Source organism: Microcaecilia unicolor, chromosome 3 (assembly GCF_901765095.1).
Source record: "Microcaecilia unicolor chromosome 3, aMicUni1.1, whole genome shotgun sequence".
Taxonomy (NCBI): Eukaryota; Metazoa; Chordata; class Amphibia; order Gymnophiona; family Siphonopidae; genus Microcaecilia; species Microcaecilia unicolor.
In genome coordinates this window covers 163,536,645-163,561,947 of record NC_044033.1, presented here as the reverse complement: position 1 = coordinate 163,561,947, position 25,303 = coordinate 163,536,645, and the positions used below count along the sequence as shown (strand labels likewise).

The window sequence follows — 25,303 nt, the reverse complement described above, 5'->3', positions numbered from 1 at the left end:
TGACTCTTTACCCTCTTCTTAAAGAGTATGCACTATTTTCCCAATAGTGCATATATTTATTTTACATTTTGCTCACACCTTTTTCAGTAGCAGCTCATGATGAGGGCTCACAATTTAAGCTTGTACCTGAGACAATGGAGGGTTAATTGACTTGCCCAAGATCACAAGGAGCAGCACTGGCATTTGAACCAGACACCTCTGGATGTCAAGACAGGTGCTCTAACCACTAGGCCACTCTATTGTGCATGAACGTGCATGAACACACTTTCAGGAAAGAAACGTGCACCCTCTTTGCACATAATGCACACTCTTTAAGAAAAGTGCACTGTTATTGCTGACTGATATTTCCCTAATGTTTACACCCCATAAAAACATTTGATTATTGTCCCTCATGAATAAATATGGATAGAACTGTATTTGCCTACATCTGGAGGTGGGTGCGAGTTTACAGAGCTATAGTGATCATAGTAGGCAGCTGTTTGATACAAGAACATAATTGAAAGAACATTATTAAGAGGCACTAAGCAGTAGTAAATATATGCTACGGACCACAGGGTGTTACATTTGTGTGGGAAGAATGAAGAAGCGTGTGTATAAATAGAATAAAAACACATGGAGAAAGCACAGCAACACTGAAGACTGAAATCAAAATGAAGACAATATAGGGAGTTTTATTCAGTCCTCAACGGTAAGAAGCTTGTAGGCCACCTCCAGTCACGAGCTGAACTAATCCCGAATAGTCAATGCCAGGGCATTTGTGGCTCCCAGCATTCAATATCTGGCTATGTGCAGCAACCTGTGAGTTAACCAGGTACTGGCAGAAATTCAGACCAGTGTCCGTTTAACTCGGAGGATAACATAACATAACAGCTACTCTTGTATACCGCTACCACCTCACAGTTCTAAGTGGCAGCAGTGTACCGAGTGCAGGGCAATGGTGGCAGTCTGCCCTGGGTGCACGTGGCAGGAGGGGTGCAGGGAGCAGCCGCGTGGCTGTCGGTTCTGCCGGTTCCCTGCTCCCTCTGCTGTTACTTCCTGTTCCGGGGCAGAGGGAGCGGGGAATTGGCGGAGCCAACAGCCATGCAGCTGCTACCAGCACCCCAACAGATAAGAAGAATTCACCCCCGGGGGGGGGAGCTTGGAGGTGATGCGCTGGGGCAGTGACGTGGCAAGGGCGGGGCGGTGGGGGAGGTCCACCCCGAGTGTCAACGGGTGGGGGGGTGCTCCGTCCACCCCACCCCCGGTGCAGCACCTCTCACTCCCCCAGACAGTCCCCATCTGCCTACTAGCTGAGCTCTGGCCGGCACCTCCAATCTGCAGCGCTGCTGACTTTAAATGAAGAAAACCGTCTCGTCGTTGGCCTTTCACTCACTGAGTCCCGCCCTCGAGGAAATAGGAAGTTATATCAGAGGGCGGGACTCAGTAGTGAAGGGCCAATGACGAGACGGTTTTCTTCCTTTAAAATCAGCAGCGCTGCAGATTGGAGGTGCCGGCCGGAGCTCAGCTGGTAGGCAGGTGGGGACTGTCAGGGGGAGTGAGAGGCGCTGCGCCGGGGGGCGGTTTAGGGTCCACACCGGGGGGGGTGCCGTGTTGCACTGCACCCGGGGGGGTGCACGCAGCGGCGATCCGCCCCGGGTGTCAGCCAAGCACTGAACGCCACTGCGCTGGGGGAACGACGACGCTGCACCCAGGTGGCAGCCGACCAGGGAACACCACAGCTAAGTGGTTCACAATTAAAAGAAACTAGAATATGTATCTAAAAATGACGTAAAATATAAGAAAAAAAAACAATGGGGACAATATTCAGCCAACAAGAGGCAGTTCACATAAGTGCCATGATTGGCGCTGACCCCAGATATTCAATGCGGGCTGATTCCGGTGACCGGTGCTAACTTAACTGGCAAAATGAATATTCAGCACTGGCCAGTTAAGTTAATAGTGGGCAAAAATAGGACTGCTATTTATGCAGTGCGATTTGCCTGCTAAACCTAGCAGGTTAGCACTGAATATTGCTGCTTATCGCGCAATATAGATGATTACATTTTCAGCACTGACTGCAAATATTCAGCGGAGATAACCGGTTTTCTTGCAATTAGGCACCAAAATGCTATTTAACCAGTCAGTGGCCGTTTCTAGCCAGTTAAATAGCTTTGAGTATCGGGGGGAATGAGAGTAATCTACAATTATTTAACTAACATGTATCTTCAAAAAAGTACAGTTTTTAAAGAGTTTCTAAAATCTTTATAATTATAAGAATGCAAAAGAAGGTTAGAAATCTCCATCCCTATTTTAGCTGCTTGAAAAGCTAACAATGACTCATAAATTCTTATTTTCTTCTTCAAAGATGGAAAAGCAAATGAGTTATTATTTTGTATTCTCTGAGGCCTAGAAGCATTGGTAAAATAAAAATGTTCAACCATATTAGCTGTCCTAACATTACGTGCTTATTTAGTCAACAGAGCCACTGAGAGGAGGAGGCTGGGGGAGAAGATTCCCCAGGCCCAGTGCCAGCCAAACACAAACCACTTTTTTTCAGTTTTACCACAGTCAACTTGACAGTCTTACTTGGTCAGATCCAGTATTTTTCCCTCCCTTTCAAATGCCCCCCCCCCCCCCCCCATCTGGCCCTCTATTTGCCTAGAAGTCATTGGCTGGCAGGCAGCAGTGATCAAGAGAGATTGTTCTGCCGGTCATGGGTCCTTCTTCAGGCCACATCCCACCTAAGCAGAACCAGGAAGTTACTTCACAGGAGGTGGGACATGGCAGGAAGAAGGATCTGTGGCTAGCAGAGCAGTCTCTCTCGATCGCCACTGCCTGTCAGCCAATGACTACTTTTGATTGATGGTGCAGTGGTAGAAGGGGAGAGTGGCAGCGGCGGGGCCCTTAAGATTGTTTGCCCTGGGCTTAGTTTTGTGTCTCAGCAGCCCTGTTAGCCAGTTAGTAGACTGAATATCACAACTAACCAGCTATCCACCCAAACTATGCCCCCAGACTGTCCCTAATCTAATCGGTTAATGGAAATATTCAGTAGTAGTACCCAGTTATGTGCCACTCAATATCAGCAGCTGGCCAACTCAGCGGGGTTTAACTGGGCAGGAATCTTTCCTGGACGGTTAAACCCTTGTGAATATTAACCCCACAGAATCTATGCAAAGTATCTGTACATCTGTAATTGATTATACTGCAGAGCACTACCACTGTTTTAGAACTTACCCTCCTTGTTACAATTGGGTCAATCTCTTTGGGATCGCTATGAGCAAACATCATTAGGTCAGCATTCAGCGTCCGAATTCTCTGGAGACTCAGACGAATATAGCGAGCAGAGGTGAATTCCAGTAACGTTGGAGAAGGATCATCAGCACTGGGTCTTCCATTAATCAGTGAGGTGTGAATCTAGAAACAATCATTATAACAAGATTAAATTCAGTAAGTGATGTCTAGTGGAAACAATTCTTTAATGTGCACTGACATTTAGGCACCAAAATGCAGTGCACTGAGCACAAATTCTAAAATGGCATGTATGTACTAAAATTTAGGCACACCCACTTACACCATATCAGTAGCAGGCATAAATGCAAGGGCATATATGTAGCACTTTAGTGCAAAAATGGCAGTATTCTATATCGAATGTGCTTAAGTTTGGCATGCCTGTGCCCCCCCTTGCATTTACATGTTATGAAACCACAAAAAGTACAAGGAGCCTTCAAGAGCAGGAGCATCAACTCAAATATTTTATTGAACAGACCCGACATGGTCCGTGTTTCGGCAAAAGCGCCTGCATCAAGGATCTAAACATGAAACATTGAAAAAGTAAATATACATAAAGCATTTGCATGTTAAGCAAATTCCATGTTCACATTATAGAATACCACTGAGTATTTACACACCTGAATGTTACATTCATGTATGTAATTGCTGGTATTCTACAATTTTAGTGTGCTTACATTTAGGTGCTAAGATTATAAGAATTAGGGGGAGTGTGTCTATAGAATGTTAAGTGGAGCCAGCAATTTTTTTTAAGTTTTATGATCTGCACCTGCACAAGAAATAAATACAACAACAAACAGAGAAGAGCCTGTCATATGACCTGAACATCTCATACAATAAGAATGATCCTTGTTGCTTACATACCCCTCCTTCAGATGACGTGGAGGGGCATAATCGAAAGGGACATCCTTGTTTCAATTTGGACATCCTCGCAAAACGTCCCCATCCAGGGGAGGGGATACCTGTATTTTCAAAACAAGATGGACGTCCATCTTTCATTTCGATAAAACGGTCATCCTTAGAGATAATTGTCCCTAGACTTGGTCATTTCTGATTTTCAGCGATAATCGAAACCAAGGATGTCCATCTCAGAAACGACCAAATGCAAGCCATTTGGTCGTGGGAGAAGCCAGCATTTGTAGTGCACTGGTCCCCCTCACATGCCAGGACACCTACTGGGCACCCTAGGGGGCACTGCAGTGGACTTTATAAATTGCTCCCAGGTACATAGCTCCCCTACCTTCTGTACTGAGCCCCCAACCCCCCCCCCCAAACCCCACTACCCACCACTGTACACCACTACCATAGCCCTTACAGGTGAATGTAGGCACCTAGATGTGGGTTCAGTGGGTTTGTGGTGGATTTTGGAGGGCTCGCTGTTTCCTCCACAAACGTAACAGGTAGGGGGGCTGGGCCTGAGTCCACCTGCCTGAAGTGCACTGCACCCATTAAAACTGCTCCAGGGACCTGCAAACTGCTGTGATGGACCTGAGTATGACATCTGAGGCTGGCATAGAGGCTGGCAAAAATATTTTGAAAGATGTTTTTTGAGGGTGGGAGGGGGTTAGTGACCACTGTGGGAGTAAGGGAAGGTCATCCCCAATTCTCTCTGGTGGTCATCTGGTCATTTTGGGCACCTTTTTGTGCCTTGGTTGTAAGAAAAACACGACCAGGTAAAGTCGTCCAAGTGTTCGTCAGGGACATCCTTGTTTCTTTCAGTTATGGGTCGAGGACATCCTAGTGTTAGGCACGCCCAAGTCCCGCTTCGCTACGCCTCTGATACGCCCCCTTGAACTTTTGCCGTCCCTGTGACAGAAAGCAGTTGGGGACGTCCAAAATCTGCTTTCGATTATACTGATTTGAACGACCCTGTGAGAAGGACGTCCTTCTTCCGATTTATGTTGAAAGATGGGTGTCCTTCTCTTTCGAAAATAAGCCCAATAATCAACTAGTCACTAGGCATGCCCACAAATGTACCAAGGACTTTGCATGGCCTCACTCTCAGTCACACTCCTTGATAACATATAAGCATCATTCTCACATGATGATAGCTCCAGAATAATAAGTGTGTCCAGAGCTATTACAAGTTCGGTGCAGTGAGACAACATTGCGTTCACATCAGGATCTTGCATGGTCTCATAAGCAATTCAGTGTCTCTCACTTTATCAATCTGTCCGTTAGCCAAGGCAGGCGCAACCCACTGTCAAAACCGTACACCTTAGGGTTATGATCCCATTGCTTTTCTAGTACGCTGATGTTGTAATACTTGTTCCTATGACCACGTCTGTGGAGTATGGTGTTTTAGCAGGGTTTGGTTGTACTGCATAATGCAGCAGGAGATAGCTATAGAAATCTGGTAGTCTTATTCTAACTCTACTGCAAATGAGAAACTTCCAAATGGCTCCATTGGGATCCATCAGAGATGAGGTGGGGGAGCAGCACGGTAATCATTCACAAAAAAAAAAGGTAGCACTGGCAATGCCATCCATGGTCCAAAACTTGTACAACAGAAATCCAGTGATCTCAATGACAGAAGCAGGGATCTGTTTTGATCCAGCTTCATTGCTTCTAATAAACACAAGGTCTTGTAGTATAAAAGAGTTATAGTTTATAGTTATTAGTGACTTACTAGACTGCTCCAGCTTCCAAGGGCAGAGCAGAGAGGTGTACATGCTGAAAATCAGAAGAAAAGGAAGGAACTCCATTTCCAGATAGGAAAGCTTAACAAGCATACCAAGGAGAGAGATTAAAAAAAAGGAGAAGGAGAAACAGGTGAAGAGAAGGGAGAGGGGAAGATCACCAGGGAATTCCAAAACTGCCGGACAATCTGATCTTCCGAATGCCTGATTAAATAGCCAGATTTTTAAAGAGATTGAAAATACAAAACAATACATGTTGTTGTAATCCATATTCCAAACCCACCCCTCACTTTTTTACATTGTCATTTGCTTATTACAACTAAGTAAACAAGTAACTGACTACTGATAGTTGAAACCAGAATGCTGCTCTGAGTCTAGTTCAATACAAGCAGGATGAGCCTCTATGTGGCTATGGTTGAATGGAGTATCCATCTCTTCGGTCACTCTCAATCATCTATTGCTGTCTACATCCATTCCTTTACTCAATTCAACCATCTATCCAGTCAGCAATTATTCAACTGAAGTAACCACAGAGAGGCTTATCCTGCTTGTATTGAACTAGACTCAGTGCTAGTTGCAGTAAGTTACTTGTTTAATTATTTGTAATAAACAATTGGATATTGAATAGGTTTAGCTCTTAGGTACTGCATGGAGGTTTGCACTATGATAACAGTATAATAAGAAGTGATTTCTAAAATTTGCTCACTAGTCAGTGCACATTCAATGGTGATTAGTAACTAAATATGAATAGATAAATAAACAGTGTTATAACTTTCACCTTGTGCAGTTTATGCCACCAGGCCCTTGTTTAGCGTTATAAATAGAAATAAAACAAACAAAAGTAAAATAGGATGATCCATTTTTTTTATTGGACTAGTTTAATATGTGTTTTTTTTTTTTTTTACTAGCTTTCAAAGGCCAGGACTTTCTTCCTCAGATGAAATTGTAATTGTCATTTCATGTAGATTAGTGTCTTCCCACCCCCTCATCCTTTCATTTAGGATTCTAACTGCTTCTCTGTGCATCTTCATCCTAATCTTCTTAGAAGTGTAATCCTGCATTGAGCAGAGGCATGCCTGGGGGTGGTCTTGGAATATGGATTACAACAACATGTATAATTTTGTATTTTCAAAACTCCACACATTCTTTTAACTGTAAAGAGCACCCACAGGAATAAACAGGTGGTAGTAATCCAAAAAGTTTTAAGGGCCCCTTTTACCAAGCTGCGGAAAAAAGGGGCCGGTGCTGGCATCGGCGCGTGTTTTACATGCGCGTCGAGGCCCACTTTTACCACAGCTGGTAAAAGAGAAGTTTTGCCTTCCTGTAGAAAATAGCTATTAAAGCACTTTCCACGTTGAGGTGGCGTTAAGGGCTCCCGCGTTAACCCGGCAGTAACTGGGCAGAGCGCAACTACTACTACTACTACTACTATTTAACATTTCTAGAGCACTACTAGGGTTACGCAGCACTGTACAATTTAACATAGAAGGACAGTCCCTGCTCAAAGAGCTTACAATCTAAAGGACAAATGTACATTCAGTCAAGTAGGGGCAGTCAAATTGGGGCAGTCTAGATTTCCTGAAAGGTATAAAGGTTAGGTGCCGAAGGCAACATTGAAGAGGTGGGCTTTGAGCAAGGATTTGAAGATGGGTAGGGAGGGGGCTTGGCATAGGGGCTCAGGAAGTTTATTCCAAGCATAGGGTGAGGCGAGGCAGAATGGGTGGAGCCTGGAGTTGGCGGTGGTGGAGAAGGGTACTGAGAGGAGGGATTTGTCCTGTGAGCGGAGGTTTCGGGTGGGGACGTAAGGGGAGATGAGGGTAGAGAGGTAATGAGGGGCTGCAGATTGAGTGCATATGTAGGTAAGAAGGAGAAGCTTGAACTGTATGCGGTGTCTGATCGGAAGCTAGTGAAGTGACCTGAGGAGAGGGGTGATATGAGTATATCGGTTCAAGTGGAATATAAGACGTGCAGCAGAGTTCTGAACGGATTGAAAGTTAAGTGGGAGGCCAGTGAGAAGTAGGTTGCAGTAGTCAAAGCAAGAGGTAATGAGAGCGTGGATGAGAGTTCGGGTGGCGTACTCAGAGAGGAAAGGGCGAATTTTGCTGATGTTAAAGAGGAAGAAGCGACAGGTCTTGGCTGTCTGCTGGATATGCGCAGAGAAGGAATTACCACCGGATACAAGCCGGCGCTACAAAAATAAATACAAAGTTTTGTAGCACTGGAAATGATGGCGCACTAGGGGTGGGAAGTACTGCCAGGCTGCTGTGGTAGCCTGGCGGTACTTCCTATATAGCAAGCGGTAAGCCCGCGTTGGGCTTACCGCCGCTTAGAAAAAGGAGCCCTAAGTTCTATAACCTCCTTTCTAAACTCCCTTTTAAGGTGTAGCTATAAAAAGAGAGCACTAAAAGAAAAAAAAGTGATATTTGCAAAGAAATTCAGGTTCAGCTGTTCAAAATGTTCCTTCACTGGTTTAACTATATATGTAGTACATACACTTGTCCAATAGAGGGCATCTGCTCATACTGTTACCTGCTAGCTATAGGCTCTATATTCCATTATTATTCTGGATTTTTTGTTCTCTTTTAGAATTATTTTTGTTTTTTTTTACCTTACATTATTAGCATAGAGTAGCATAAAGTAATTAAACTATAAAAAATGCTGTACTTTTTCTTTCCAAAGAGAGGGACCGCAGCTCTAAAAATCCTTTAGCAGTTTGCTTACATACATCAACACCAATATTAACGATATATAATCAGTGCTTATTTTATAACTGGAGCTAACTAAGCATGTATGTACTGAAGATCCTGATACCTTTGATAGCAAACAAAAAAGTTGCATTTTTAATTTAAAATCCATTTGCAGCTATAAAATAATGCTGGGACACATTAGCCAAAGGTGGAACTTTCAGAGTGAGTTTCAGTTTTAATTACTCATAAGTCCTCCATCTGTAAGCTGATATAAATTGCCTGCAAATGGGATTCTGCTCACCACATCTGCCCAAAAGCTGCATTGGGGAAGGTACTTTATAAAAGGTATTGTCTCATTAGGGTCATTTTCCTTCTCACAGTCTGTCGTGTAGACAGCCGTTGGAAGGATCTCAGTAGCCACATAAACAGGATAATTTTGGGTAAGCCACTTAGCAGGAACATACACACGTACTTTTGTTTCACAAGACTTTTAGCAAATTTTGAAAGAGAAACAACCTGAGTAGTTTCTCTTTGATAATTGACAAAAATTTGCATAGTACAAATCCACCTGCGTATATCGCTTCTGCAAAGCCTGTCGAGGAACCAGAAAATATATATTTTATATATGTGTGTGTAACCTGGATCCTTAAATGTCTCAGGCTGCTTAGGCCCACCTGCCCTCTGGAACCCAATCCTAGGGTCTCCTCTGGTTTATCATGCTCTTCCTCATCATTCAGTCTCTTTTTTTAGAGAAAGTTTCAATCAATCACTTCCTTTCATGTCCTAAGGGGTACACATTTCCCATTAAAATCAGTAGATGGGACTGACCTGTAGGCTATCCTCACTTCTGAACAACTGGTGGGAAGGGGAGTTATCAATATGGGCTACTCTTAAGTCAAGTTATTTTACAAGTTGGGTTATTTTACTACATGTTGATAACTTCTCCCCTTAATAGTTTTAACTCGCACACATTCAGCGCTGAGTAGTGAATATTTGTTGAGGTTTTATTATTATACCACCTGCCAAGCCCAAACAAACTAGGGCCCTGTTTACTAAGGTACGCTAGCGTTTAGTGTGCGCAAATCATTAGCACTCTCTAAAAATGCTAGCGTGCCTCTAGCGCGGCTTAGTAAACAGGGCCCTAGGTGACTATGAGGCATATTTTCAAAGCACTTAGCCTTCCAAAGTTCCTTAGAAACCTATGGAACTTTGGAAGGCTAAGTGCTTTGAAAATATGCCTCTATAGGTGACTCTAAATGAACAGGGTTATTCTACTCAGTTTGAGTCATGGCAGTCTGCTGTGATGTGGCTAAGTAAACCCTATTTGTGTTCTCTGTCTTATATCACTGTCCCAAAGGGCTGAAGTCTTCCATGGAGCCCAACTGCTATGATGCCATGCTTCTTGTTTCCCTCAGTAAGAAAACTATGACAAAGTATAATAATGGTGTACAGATATGCAATATGTTGATACTTACAAATTAAAACTAATAAACTGAAGTAAACAACAACAACTACTACTACTATAGAAAACTGAAAAGGGTAGGCCCTAAGTAGGGATGTGTATTCATTTGAAATGACATTTCCCATGGCATTTCATGTACCTTTTAGCCCAAAATGACAGGAAAAAAACCCTTAAATTTTCAGGGGTTTTTTTCCTGTTATGTAAATCGTACACACTTTTTGGAAAGAGAGCACACTCATTCTGAAGAATATAAGCTATTTACAATCTTGTCCCCCAAATCAAAAAAGAAAAGAAAAGAAAAATCCCACAAACAGAACAGGAAACTAAATATAATGACGATTTTGAGGCTGCACATCCCTTGTACACCACACTGTCACTGTAGAAATATTTGAAGTTGTTGGTCTAGTTTTTCAAATGACCCCAGTCGCCAACTCCCATTCCTTCCTCGATCGCCCCTCTCACCACTAGTCACAATGGCCAACTCCGACTATAAATGGGAGACAGCAGTTTAAACAAAGTGAGTTTCTTAGAAGAAGAAAAGAGGAGATTTAGAACCCGGTGTTCAGACCGCAGGAGGCAGCCCACGTAAGTGCCACGGTTGGCGCTGACCCCAGATATTCAATGTCAGGCCATTTCCAATGACCAGCATTGAATATCCGGGGTTTTTTTGGTCAGCTCAAACTTAACCAGCTAGGTGAATATTCAGCACTAGCCGATTAAGTTTATAGTGGCTAGAGATAAGACTGTCATTTAGGTGGTTCAATCTGGCCACTAAACTTAGTCGACCAGCGCTTGAATATTTACAGATAGCGGCTATATTGTGCAATATAGCTGGTTAGCCACTATGCACTAACTGCAAATATACAGGGGAGATAACCGGCTATCTCCCTCTGACTATTAAGCCGCATTGAGCCTGCCATGAGTGGGAAAGTGCGGGGTACAAATGTAACAAAAATAAAATAAAATAAAATATTAGTGGTTAGCCAGCTAAATTATTATTATTATTATTATTATTATTATTATTATTATTATTAAGACTTACTATACCACTCTGACTAGCAGTGTACGGACTACAAATCAGAAGAAAGGTGGTGGGAGGCGGGACTGGTGGTTGGGAGGCCGGGATAGTGCTGGGCAGATTTATACGGTCTGTGCCAGAGCCGGTGGTGGGAGGTGGGGCTGATGGTTAGGAGGCGGGGATAGTGCTAGGCAGACTTATACGGTCTGTGCCAGAGCCGGTGGTGGGAGCTGGGACTGGTGGTTGGGAGGCGGGGAGACTTATACGGTCTGTGCCAGAGCCGGTGCTGGGAGGCGGGACTGGTGGTTGAGAGGCGGTGATAATGCTGGGCAGACTTATACGGTCTGTGCCAGAGCTGGTGGTGGGAGGCGGGGATAGTGCTGGGCAGACTTATACGGTCTGTGCCCTGAAGAAGACAGGTACAAATCAAAGTAGGGTATACACAAAAAGTAGCACATATGAGTTTATCTTTTTGGACAGACTGGATGGACCGTGCAGGTCTTTTTCTGCCATCATCTACTATGTTACTATGTTACTATGAACTCTATTAAAAATAGTAAAGCAAATCAGTCGTACAAACAATCAAGTAAAAAGAGAACTACAACACCAGAGATCTGGAGAGGGGGAGGGGAAGGGGAAGGTAACAAAAAAAGTACTATAGGAAGTTTAATTTAGCTGGTGAACCCGGTCAACCATCCACCCAAAAGCCTGCCTAAAAAGTCAAATCTTTAAATCGGCTTTAAAATTTTTGAAGAAGAGCGAAATGTGAGATTTGTTCCAGATGTGGGGTGAGAGGAACAAAAAGGCACTATGTCTGGTTGACTCTAGATGGACGGCTCTCAGACTAGGCAATGATCATTTAAGGAACGGAGGACCCTGGCAGGTGAATAGAGGATTGTGAGGCAGGACAGATAATCCGGAATACCTATTCTAAAAGCCTTGAAAGTTAGTGTCACAATTTTATAGATAATTCGCTGTTCAACAGGTAACCAGTGATATTGTTTCAACAAAGGTGTTGTGTGATCAGAACATCGGGCATGACACACTAGTCTTATGGCTGTACTCTGAAGGGTTTATAGTTTGTTTAGTGTTATATGGGGTAGGCCTGCATAGAAGATGGTACAATAGTCAAGTTGGGATGTGAGGAAAGAGAGAATAAGTGCATGAAAGTGATTAAGATCAACAAAGTGTCGGATAGCTCATAATTGACAAAAAAAAATAAGGAAACCGACTTTGGACAATGGGAAATTTGAAGTAGAAAAGAAATGGAGGAATCAAGAATTATACCTAGATAGCAGAAACTTGTCACAGAAGTAACTGAAGTTACAAAAGTTTAATAGAAGAGGAAGGGGGCGATAGAGCACCGGAAAACCACACAAGCAACGGTTTTATCTGCATTAAGTACTAGCTGATGATCCCTCAGGCAGTTGGCAACTGAATCAAGGCAAGCTTGAAGTGGAACAAGGAAGGAGAAAACGGAGAAGTAGGATATAGCAACAGAGTGTCATCAGTGAACAGATAGACTAAAATTTCAAAGATCTGGACAAGAGCTGTGAGGGGACTCCTGGCCAGTTAAGTAGCGTTGAGTATCATCCGGTTAATGCCTAGAAGGTGCCAGTCACCACAACAGGTGCAGCTTTCAAAATTTCATGCCATGGAAGATGATGCAGTCAGAGGTAGTGCTACCATTAGGCAAATTAGATAATTGCCTAGAGCACCAAACTATAGAGACAAGTCCCAAAAAGCTCTTACAGTGATAGTCTCCAATTTCCTAGTCTGCCTTTACTACCACAGCACCGATACATATCTCCCCAGGACCTCTGGTGGCAGCAATGATTAGCAAAAAAAGATCCCTAGTGCTCTGTGTTCTGAAAGTCCAGCTGATCCTGCTCAGACACACACAGATAAGTCTGTGTTAGAGTGGGTGTGATTGGCTGGACTTTCGAAGCACAGTGTGCTGGATTCAGAGGCCTCATGTTGCTCTGCTTTTTTGTTTCATTGCTATTGCTGTAACAAACACTGAAAGTCCTGGGGAATATGGCAGCAACAGTGGCTGGAAGAGCAGGAGAAAGATGGAGGCAGGGGCCTGTGCAAGAAATGTGTAATCTGGTGGAGGCAGGAAGCTTGCCTAGGGCACATAGAGAGACATTTTCAAAAGGGACGCCCAAGTTTTGATTTGGACGTCTTTGCAAAATGTCCCAATCCAAGGGTGAGGAAACCCGTATTTTTGAAACAAGATGGACGTCCATATTTGTTTCGAAAATACCTTCAGAGACGTCCAAATCCTTAAATTTGGTCGTCTCTAGATTTGGTCGTCCCTAGACATGGATGTTTCTGATTTTCAGCGATAATCGAAACCAAGGATGTCCATCTCAGAAACGACCAAATGCAAGCCATTTGGTCGTGGGAGGAGCCAGCATTTGTAGTGCACTGGTCCCCCTGACATGCCAGGACACCAACTGGGAACCCTATGAGGCACTGCAGTGGACTTCATAAATTGGTCCCAGGTACATAGCTCCCTTACTTTGTGTGCTGAGCCCCCAACCCCCCCCCCCAACCCACTGTACACCACTACCATAGCCCTTATGGGTGAATGGGGGCACCTATATGTGGGTACAGTGGGTTTCTGGTGGGTTTTGGAGGGCTCGCTGTTTCCTCCACAAATGTAACAGGTAGGAGGGGATGGGGCTGGGTCCACCTGCCTGAAGTACACTGCACCCACCAAAATTGCTCCAGAGACCTGCATACTGCTGACATGGACCTGAGTATGACATCTGAGGCTGCCATAGAGGCTGGCACAAAATATTTTGAAAGATGTTTTTTGAGTGGGGGTTAGTGACCACTGGGGTAGTAATGGGAGGTCATCCCCGATTCTCTCCGGTGGTCATCTGGTCATTTTGGGCACCTTTTTGTGACTTAGTCGTAAGAAAAACAGTTCCAGGTGACAATGTCCATGTGCTCGTCAGGGACGTCCTTCTTTTTTTCCATTATGGGTCATGGACGTCCAAGTGTTAGGCACACCCAAGTCCCGCCTTTGGTATGCCTCCGACACACACCCTTGAACTTTAGCTGTCCCTGCGATGGAGTGCAGTTGGGGACGTCCAAAATCGGCTTTCGATTATACCGATTTGGACGTTTCTGTGAGGACGTCCATCTACCGATTTGTGTCGAAAGATGGACGTCCTTCTCTTTCGAAAATGAGCCTGATAATATCCTTGCATTGGCCCTAGATGCAATACATTGTCTAAAACAGCTAATGTGTAGATTTTATTTCAAAACATCTTCTTATCCAAATAACTTAATCAAAATACCTTGCAAGTACTTAGAATGTTTCAGAAAACATTTTTCTTGTCAAAGTTTTAGTATTTTAAATTGCTTCTCTGCCAAAGTTTTACTGGTGCATTCAGTCCCAGGCTGTCTCTGAGTTATAAAATTCACATCTGTTTGGCTTCATTGCTTTGTGCAGTGGTTTTCAACACTGGGCCTCAAGGTCCCTCAGCATGTCTGTTTATCAAGGCATTCATAATATGCAAATTAACTTGTTCTTAGACTAATTGTATCAAATAGGCACATGAATGCTCATTGTGGATAACCTGGAAACCAGACATTAGTGTGTCACAAAAGCTGGAGATGAAAATGGCTACTTTAATGCCATATCTCTTTCATATCAAAAATTACTTTAAAAAAATAGACTGAATTCTTGAAACAATATGTACCTTGCTCAGATTTTTCTGCACTGTCCTTCATAGTACTGTGAAAAGTTTTGCATATAGAGCAAATAGTAACCTTTAGCAGTTTTCTGTTTGGAAATATTTGTAAAGCATGCACTTAATTTGCATTTTCTTCACTATGGTTATAACCTGATGAATATTCATGAGCATACATGTTTATAAAATTACTTCTTGTATTTCATCGGGATATTAGGTCTGACTGGCTTTTGGGATCTTAGAAGTCATCATCGATCAGATGGTGTAATAGACCTGCAGGGTGAACCAGGTCTTTCTGTACAATGTTATTAACTTTTTCTTTTGGACTCACAATTAGCCTTTACTCCATAAACCCTCTAGATATGCTGCTAATTGGTATCCACATCTCAAGCAAATAAGGCAGGCTGGTTCTAACAAAGGTCTGTTCATACACAGCAATAAACTTACTTGCTTAGAAAGTGAAAAAAGCATGCATCTAAACAGTAGGGGTGTGCAGCCTGAACATTATAATTTTGTATCGTTTCCTGTGTCATATGTGGGAATTTTCATTTTGTTTGTGTGTTTCTTGGTTTTTTTTTTTGTTTTGTTTTGTTTTCATTACAGGAGCAATATCCTTAGGAGTGGGTGCTCTTTCAGAAAAAGTGCACAATCATCTGAAAGAATGTGCACTTTCACAAAGAATGCACACAATTCACAAACATTGCATGCAATTCACAGAGTGCACATGTTGAACTGCGGTGGCTCCAGACCCACTTGGAATTTAAAGCAGCCCTTAAAACATACTTCTTTTGATAAGTCCCACTGCTTGACTCTTTGTGATTGCAATGTTTAGATTGTCAGAACTTTTCTGTTCCCCTCTCCTCATTTCATCTTTGGCCCTTTCTTGCCCTCCCCTTCTTTTTGCTTTACTACTCTCTTGCCTATCCTTTTGTCATTTCTATATTGTAATTCATTTCCTACTATTTGCTCTCTTAAGATTATCATAAACCACTATAATGGCATGTGCCCTACAAGCAGTATATCAAAAATAAAGAAACTTGGAAGCTTGTCAATTCACAAAGAGTGCACATAATGCACTCAGAGTTTTCACAAGTTACAAAGACTGCAAATAGTTCACACTGAGTGCACACAATTCTTTTTCTTTAACACAAGCAGGAAGCCAGTAGCACTATACTTTTAAACCTTGTTGACTGGGCTCTGATTGGCTCAGGAGCTCATTTCCTTTAGAGTGTACTGATTTTGCCTTCAGTTTCTGCCCGGGAGAAGAGAGAGAGAGAAAGCCCTTTGCTGAAACCCTGTAAAAAACAGTTATATTTGATAACTGGTGAACAGCTATATGCCCTGATCTCCCCAGGTACTTTCTAGGACGTAAGCAAATGTTTAGTTAGTGTTATAAGTGATCCATATTTCAATTACCTGTTATTGTTTGCTGATTGCACTATTTTGTTCCACTGTTCAATTTTTTAAAGAAAATAAACAATATTTAGTTTATTGCCTCTCTGTCTGGACTGATAAAGAATCCTAGTGGTTTGTATGTTGGGTTTGTGAGTGCTTTCTGAGTACTGTTGGACCACTGGGAGTGTGGCCTCCAGTAACCTAGAAATCACTGGGGTTAATTTGAGAGCAGGAGACTCCCCCAGAGGTGTTTGTAATCCAGTTGGTGGAAGGAGGGTGCTAGTGTAGAGCATGAGCGGCAGGTGGACCTAAGCTGTGCTGGGGATAGACCTTCTAAGTGGCCGAGGGGTAACCCCAGGCGGGTGGCTAGGTGTTTCGTGACAGACCTCATAGTGCACACAAGTCACAAAAGGGTCCTTTTACCAAGCTGCAGGAAAAATGGCAATGCGCCATCTTCCCATGCGCCAGGGCCTTTTTTCTGCAGCCGGTAAAAGCCCCCCCCCCCCCAAAAAAAATGGTCATGCTGTGAGATAACTCTTACTGCAAGGCTATGCTGCAGGGAGCTTTTAGTGCCACCCACTGAAGTGTTGATAAGGGCTCCCAAGCTAACCCAGCCGTAATTGGGCAACATGCAGCGATGCCTGATTACTGCCGGGTTAGCACCGCACAATCCATTTCCAGGGATTTTCTTTTTCCCCCAGATATGGCATGCGCTCGGGGTGGGACTATCGACGGCAGCTCCATTGGGCCGGCGGTAGTCCCGGAAGAGAAAGCAGTATGCCTGCGTTGAACCGAACAAAGGTTGAGATCAATAAAATCATGAACATTTTTCTTGTAAGGGTAAGGTCAAATTGTGAATAAACTAGAACTTCCCTAATTTCTTCAAAAGCACCATACCCAACTTGCCTACTTTCTTCAAAAGCACCATAAATACAGCAGACAAGCCACAAATGGACAGCAATCCAACCCAACTGCAACTCTTTCTCCACGTTTTCCCTCACCAAACCCTTGTTGACAGTCACAGATAGTCATTACAGTAGCTTTGTGACAATGGGGGACCTTGAAATGATACAAGAAAACCCAGTGAAAGTTATCCTACAAAGACTGCACCATCTGTTCATTAGAATCAGGGCCGGTCTTAAGGCGAGGCGACCGAGGCGGCCGCATAGGGCCTCGTGCTCAGGGGGGCCCCGCGCAGCGCGCCTCAGGTTGCCCCGCCCCGACCGCCCGAGCACCACTCTCCCTCCCTCCCAAGTTCAACAACACGCGACGGCGATGTGGTGGGGGCGGTCCGCCCCAGATGTCAGCGGGTGGTGGTGGTGGGGGGGGGGGGCGCTCCGAGTCTGCTCCCGGCGCTGCTCGTCCTGTCCCGCCTTTAAAAACCCAATTTGAAGCGCTGGAGTAACAGGCAGCAGCGCCTCGCTTCTGCCCTTCTACTAAAAATCTCTTTGACGACGTCATTGGGCCTTCCCACATTGAGTCCCGCCCTACTCTGAGGTAACTTCCAATTACCACGAGGGCGGGCGGGACTCAATGTGGGAAGGCCCAATGACGTCGTCAAAGAGATTTTTAGTAGCAGGGCAGACGGGAGGCGCTGCTGCCTGTTACTCCAGCGCTTCAAATTGTTGTTGTTGTTTTTTAAGGCAGTGAGGGTGGTGGGCCTGAGCGGCAGGAGAATGGAGCTGGTAGGTGGGGAGGGACTCAGATGGGAGAAGGGTGTGGGCTTTCAGTTGGGGGAAGGGTGGGGTGGGGAGGGGGTTCTCAAATGGGAAGGAGACGGAGGTGGGGAGGGGGTTTATGGATGTGAGAAGCAGAAGGGGGGGGGGAGGGGTTCTTGGATAGTTGAAGGGGACGGGTGGGAGGGGACTGGGGTTCTTGGATGGAGAGACTGGGGAGCGGGTTCTCGGATGGGAGAAGGGGACAGATGGGGAGAGGACTGGGGTTCTGAATGGGAGAAGGGGACTGAGGTGGGGAAGGGGTTCAAGGATGGGAGAAGGGGATGGGGAGGGGGTTCTTGGATGCTTGAAGGGGACGGGGGGGGAGGGGGCTGGGGTTTCTTGGATGGGAGAGATTGGGGAGGGGGTTCTCGGATGGGAGAAGGGGACAGGTGGGGAGAGGACTGGGGTTCTTGAATGGGAGAAGGGGACTGAGGTGGGGAGGGGGTTCAAGGATGGGAGAAGGGATGGGGAGGGGGTTCTTGGATGCTTGAAGGGGACGGGTGGGGAGGGGACCTGGGGTTCTTGGATGGAGAGACTGGGAGGGGGTTCTCGGATGGGAGAAGGGACGGGTGGGGAGGAGACTGGGGTTCTTGGATGGGAGAAGGGGACTGAGGTGGAGAGGGGGTTCTTGGATGGTTGAAGGGGACAGGAGGGGACTGGGGTTCTTGAATGGGAGAAGGGGACTGGGTCTGAGCAGGGCCGGTCTTAGCAAGTGCGGGGCCCTATGCAGACCAATTTGATGGGGCCCCACCCTAGCCCTGCCCCCCCCTAACTCCACCCCACCCTAGCTCCAGGGCCCGCCACCCCTCCCTCCGATCTCCAAGGCCCCCAGCTCCAGGGCTTTTCGATCCTGCAAAGCCATGTCTTTTTCACAAACACAGATACACCCTAATCCACTATAGAATAAGTAATCATAAACTTTCTATTTAGACAAAAAATAAAATGAAACCCCAAGATGCCAGACTCTGCATACAATGCAACACCACAGAAACAGAAAATGTCCTCTAGTACTGTGCAAAATATAAAGACAGCAGATGTAAATTTGAAAAAAAACTAACAAATACCAATCATCACTTTACAAATTATCAAATAGAAATAAAACAAATATAGAAAATAAATATCATTTTATTGAACTAATATATTTAACTTTCAGAGGCCAAAACATCCTTCCTCAGGTCAATACAGTATAGTACTGTTACAGTATCCTATCCTGACCTGAGGAAGGGGGTTTGTTCTCCGAAAGTTAGCCAAAATGTATTAAAATTAGTCCAATAAAAAGATTACCTTGTTTGCATGTTCTATTATAAACATTTATTAACATATCTACAATACTACTTTATCCTAAAGCAAAAAATTTAAATATATATTTTATTTAACAGTTTGTTGTCTCTGGTTTCTGCTTTCCTCATCTTCTTTTCACTGTCTTCCTTCCATCCAGCATCACATACCCAAGGCTCTCTTTAACAGCCCACACAAAACACTGCATGAAATGCCACTCTGCTGCCACGCCAATGACCAGAGCCTCATCAGAAAGTAAGCCCTGTTCCCAAGTCATTTCTGACTGCCAAAGTTCACAAAACTAGGCCTAGCAAACTTCACCGTCAACCCACCCAAGCCTCATGCTTGGCACCCACCCTGGTGACTGGCTTCAGCCTTAACACTGCAGGCCAATCCCATCTCCTGACACCCTCAACCTCATGAAACCTGGTACCAAGTGGGCTCAGCCATGTCAAGGTGCTTCTTGGTAACTCTTGGGACTTTCCACAGGTGGAATTCTTTTTCAACTGAGCAGTCTTGACCTCCCACCATGCTTATCTCTTTACAGTACTAAGGGGTCCTTTTACAAAGGCGCACTGAAAAATGACTTGTGGTAGTGTAGGCATGGGTTTTGGGTGTGCGCCGATCCATTTTTTAGTGCGCCTGTAAAAAAGGCCTTTTTAAAATTTTGGACGAAAATGGACGTGCGGCAAAATGAAAATTGCCCCACGGCCATTTTGGGTCTGAGACCTTACCACCAGCCATTGACCTAGCGGTAAAGACTCACGCAATAACTGGGTGGGAATGACCTATGCGCACCAAATGCTACTTGACAATCGTCTGTTACCCGCGCCCGAAAATAAAAAATATTTTTCAGACGTGCGCCAAAAATGAAATTACCCCAAGAGTCATGTGGTAGTTGGGTGGCAACTCCATTTTGGCACTTGTTGGATGTGTGTAGAAGCTTACACAGCTTTTTTTTTTTTGTTACATTTGTACCCTGTGCTTTCCCACTCATGGCAGGCTCAATGTGGCAGGCAATGGAGGGTTAAGTGACTTGCCCAGAGTCACAAGGAGCTGCCTGTGCCAGGAATTGAACTCAGTTCCTCAGGACCAAAGTCCACCACCCTAACCACTAGGCCACTCCTCCACTCCAAGGCTTAGTAAAAGGGCCCCAAAATATGGTACAATAAACATCCACATTATAAATAATACAAGAAAGTCTAAAGAATCTATCAAATATTTCTCCAGAGACTTCAGCTTCCACATCAACAGTTATGGTGAAAACTATACATTGAGGTATACAGTATACTACTAATGGATTAGTTCTGAATGATCTATAAGGATCATTCAGAACTAACAGTTATGCATAGTGTTTCATCTAACTTTCTTTGTTGTTCATTTGTTCTTCTACTTGAGAGGAAAATCAAAACATTGTACAATAATCATACAGTAACTTGTGTTCAGTGTATTACAAGCCAGTGAATTGTAAAGCCGGTATCTAGACCACAGATGGGCTCTCATTGTCCCAGTGGGCAACCATCAATATGCACATTAAAATTAGCAGAGCAGGCCCACTATTTGGCAAATCAGTAGATTATTTTTGAGCAGCACCCACACAGTGAGAATTGCAGAAATGCACAGCTTGTGCTGTACGATTTCCCATAGCTCATGCCAGCAACGATCCTACACATGATAGCTGGAATTCTTAAGATGTCCGCTGGGTAAAGAGTATACAGTGAAGTAAGACGGAGCTGCAGCATGACTAACACATGCCTGGCTTAGTAAATTAAAAATGTATTGAAGTGAAGAGAAGAACCTGTTCCATGGGTATTGCTAATGAGTGCAGACCTTACTTGGAACGCAGTGTTTTAATCTCTTGTAAAATGTCAGGGGCTGTGCTTGTCAAAACTCATCCATAACTACTTCATCCCCCAGGAATACAGGGAAATGTCAGGCTAATGATCTATTTAACAAATTCTGTTGTGTCATTGACAACTTTACATTCGGAATAGGATTTCCTTCTCCAATTTTGGCTTTTTTTGTGCTTGTCAGCTTCCCATCTTATTTCTTAGCCCTGTGAAAAATCCTTCAGACTGTACTAATAATACTTTTTTCTGCAGTACTGAAATTCTGATATCGGCTATTTTTTTTTTTTTTTTTTGAAAAATGCCATGTGTGTAAAAAATCGTATTTCCTGTAAGAATTACCACATATTCTTCAGTGTAAAGTAACTTTAAAAGTCTTCTTATACAGATTATAGTTCACCTACAATTATATTTTTGTCTTTTAAAATTATTTGTGTGAATCCACCTTTGCAAGGTCTTTAACTTTCACCTGCTCTATCCAATTTCATCAGAAAGCTAAAGGGCCCTGTTTACTAAGGTGCGCTAGCGTTTTTAGCGCGTGCACAAAATTAGTGCACGCTAAGGGTGTAGGCGCCCATAGGAATTATTGGCGTCCTCGACCAATAATGGAAAAAAAGAAGGGCGTCCCTGACAAGCACTTGGCCGATTTGACTCGGTCCCTTTTCTCTTACGACCAAGCCTCAAAAAGGTGCCCGAACTGGCCAGATGACCACCGGAGGGAATCAGGGATGACCTCTTCTTACTCCCCCAATGGTAACGAACCCCCTCCCACCCTCAAAAAACAACTTTAAACATATTTTGTACCAGCCTCAAATGTCATACTCAGGTCCCTCGCAGCAGTATGTAGGTCCCTGGAACAGTTTTAGTGGGTGCAGTGCACTTCATGCAGGCAGACCCAGGCCCATCCCCCCTACCTGTTACACTTGTGGTAGTAAATGTGAGCCCTTCAAAACCCACCAGAAACCCACTGGATCCACATCTAGGTTCCCCCCTTCACCCCTAAGGACTATGGTACTGGAGTACAGTTGTGGGTAGTGGGTTTTGGGGGGGGGTTGGGGGGCTCAGCACACAAGGTAAGTGAGCTATGCACTTGGGAGCAATTTGTGTAGTTCACTGCAGTGCCCCCTAGGGTGCCCAGTTGATGTCCTGGCATGTCAGGGGGACCAGTGCACTATGAATGCTAGCTCCTCCCACGACCAAATGGCTTGGATTTGGTCGTTTCTGAGATGGTGTCCTCGGTTCCATTATTGCCAAAAATCAGAAACGACCAAGTCTAAGGATGACCATCTCTAAGGTCAACCTAAATTTCAGAATTTGGGCGTCCCTGACCGTATTACTGAAACGAAAGATGGGACACCCATCTTGTTTCGATAATACGGATTTCTCCGCCTCTTCACAGAGCCATCCTGCAACGATATCCCTAGGAAAACTTGGGCATCCTTTTCGATTATGCCCCTCCACGTGTTGTCATTTATTATGTTACAATCTAATCATTAAGCTATTCTTCCACTCTGCATAGCTGTCTATGTGGCCATTTTATAGCATGGATGATTTTCGAATCCAATGGATTACAGGACCAGAGGCAACATGGTTTCACTAGAGGCAGGTCTTGTCAGAAAAATCTGATTAATTTCTTTGACTGGGTGACCAGAGAGTTGGGTTGAGGGAGAGTGCAAGATGTGGTGTATTTAGATTTTAGCAAAGCCTTTGACAGGGTTCTGCATTGATGACTAATAAATAAACTGAGTGCCCTTGGTATGGGCCCTAAAATGACTTACTGGGTTAGGAACTGGTTGAGTTGTAGTGGTAAATTGAGCTCATTCTGAGGAAAAGGATGTTACCAGTAGTGTGCCACAAGGTTCGGTTCTTGGGCAGGTTCTTTTTAACAACTTTGTAAGTGATATTGCTGAAGGGCTGTCTGGTAAGGTTTGCCTCTTTGTGGATGATATCAAAATCTGCAACTGGGTAGACACCTCTGATGGTGTGGATAACATGAGGAAGGACTTACCAAGCTAGAAGAATGGTCTGGAATTTGCCAGCTTAGATTTAATGCTAAAAAAATGCAGGGTTATGCATTTAGGCTGCAAAAACCCAAAGGAATGGTACATTTTAGGGGATGAAGTACTTTTGTGCACGAAAGAGGAGCACAGCTTGTGTGTGATCATATGTGATCTTAAGGTGACCAAACAGGTAGAAAGTCAATGGCGGGAAGCTAGGAGGATGCTTGGGACATAGGACGAGGAATGGCAAGTAGGAAAAAGAGGTGATGATGTCCCTGTATAAGGCTCTGGTGAGACCTCATTAGAATATTGTGTGCAATTCTGGAGACCGCACCTCTAAAAAGATATAAACAGGATGGAGTCGGTCCAGAGGGTGGCTACTAAAATGGTCAGTGGTCTTCATCATTAAGCATATGAGGACAGACTTAAAGATCCCAATATGTATATTTTGGAAGAAAGGCAGGAGAGGGGAGATATGATAGAGATGTTTAAATACCTACATGGTATAAACGCGTAGGAGGCAAGTCTCTTTCAATTGAAGGAAGCTCTGGAATGATGGGGCATAGAATTAAGGTGAAAGGGAGTAACCTGAGGAAATGTTTCTTCACAGAATAGGTGGTGAATTTGTGGAATAGCCTCCCAGTGGAGGTGGTGGAGACAAAATCTATCTGAATTCAAGAAAGCTTGGGACAAGCACACAGGATCTCTAAGGGAATGAAAGGGAGAGTAGGTGGCATGGATGGGCAGACTGGATAGGTCATATGGTCTATGGTCATATGGAGGAGTAGCCTAGTGGTTAGTACAGCAGACTTTGATCCTGAGGAATTGGGTGCAGCTCATTGTGACTCTGGGCAAGTCACTTAATCCTCCATTGCTCTAGGTACAAATAATTACCCCTATATACTATGTAAACCATTTTGAATGTAGTTGCAAAAACCACAGAAAGGCAGCATATTAAGTCCCTTTCCTTTATCTGCTTTCATTTTTCTACGTTTCAATGTGACCACAATAATGTCCATTTCCCTTGTTTTCAGGGCCGCCGAGAGGGGGGGCAGGGGGGGCAAAATTCCCTGGGCCTGGCGCCACAGTCCCACCCGCCCTCCATCGTCGACCATCCGCCACTGGGCCGGGCCCCCTGCATTGAAATCACAGCGCCTCTCACCTCTGTGTGAAAGCACTGCAGGCAGCAGCAGCAGATCGCCTCCCTTTGGGCCTCCTTCCCTCCCTGTGTCCAGCCTCATCTGATGTAACTTCTGTGAGGGCGGGACACAGGGAGGGAAAAGAGGCCCGAAGGGAGGCGATCTGCTGCTGCCTGCAGCGCTTTCACATGGAGGTGAGAGGCGCTATGATTTCAATGCAGGGGGCCCGGCCTGGTGGCAGATGGAGGGGGGGAGCGGTGATGGCGACCTCGGGGAGGGCGGCATGGGCGGGGGCCCTGCCCCAGGTCCGGCCCAGTCTCTTGGTGGCCCTGCTTGTTTTCCCCCATTTATTGTTAGGACATTTCAGTTTGTAAAATGGATGTAAATGTTGGATGTATGCAGCACACGGATGTCGATTTCTCATGTATTTAGAACAGATTGTACATCTGCATATCCTATTCTAAAACATTAGCTGCACTAGCTATGTACTAACTTGGATGTCATATTCTGAGCTGGATGTCCTTTCTAAAATACTGATTCACTTAGGTCAAAAGTCCATAATTAGATGCAACAACCAATTGCCTCTAAAAATGAGGTACATTTAGGTTGCATCTGAGTAAGTTTAAAGCATGAAAGAATCTGTACATTTGTTCTGAATACTCCAAATGGCATATCTCACCTTTTATTATGAAAGTTAAATGGATGAAACTGACAAATAAATCTTAGCAAATACAAAACTATCTAATGTTCTATCTAATGTGAACATTTTTCCTACATGTTCCTACATCATTTGTGGCTTTACAAACATTTTAATTTGAATAAAATGAAGGGAAAAAAAAATCTGTTGAGAAGGCATAGTAGAGTTACTGTGGTTCTTTAGGAAGAAGCATCTTTCTTCCTAAACAGAGCATTTACTCTCTCGGGCCAGGCGATCAAGGAAAACTGAGTTGTCCCACAAGGAACATTCAACCAGGCAAAACATCCTTTACCTTTCATTCTTGGAATGAGTTTCTACTTAATCTGCATAAATGTTCAATTCTAGTAGTTTTTAATTTGCACTAGATGGCTGGTAAGTAAACAACTTCATGTACAATACATTTGTGTAATAACCCCTTGCCAGCACTGGAGGATAAATATATTAGTTAA

At 44.3% G+C, this 25,303-nt stretch overlaps 1 protein-coding gene across 1 annotated transcript in view; it reads right to left on the bottom strand.

Annotated features, from left to right (window-relative positions):
* Positions 1-25,303, bottom strand: part of LAMA2 (laminin subunit alpha 2) — a 1,107,608-nt gene that overhangs the window by 669,174 nt on the left and 413,131 nt on the right. The window contains exon 5 of the mRNA XM_030196530.1: positions 3,214-3,393. Within this exon, the coding sequence (XP_030052390.1) occupies positions 3,214-3,393 (180 nt within the window). The remainder of the gene's footprint in view (positions 1-3,213; positions 3,394-25,303) is intronic.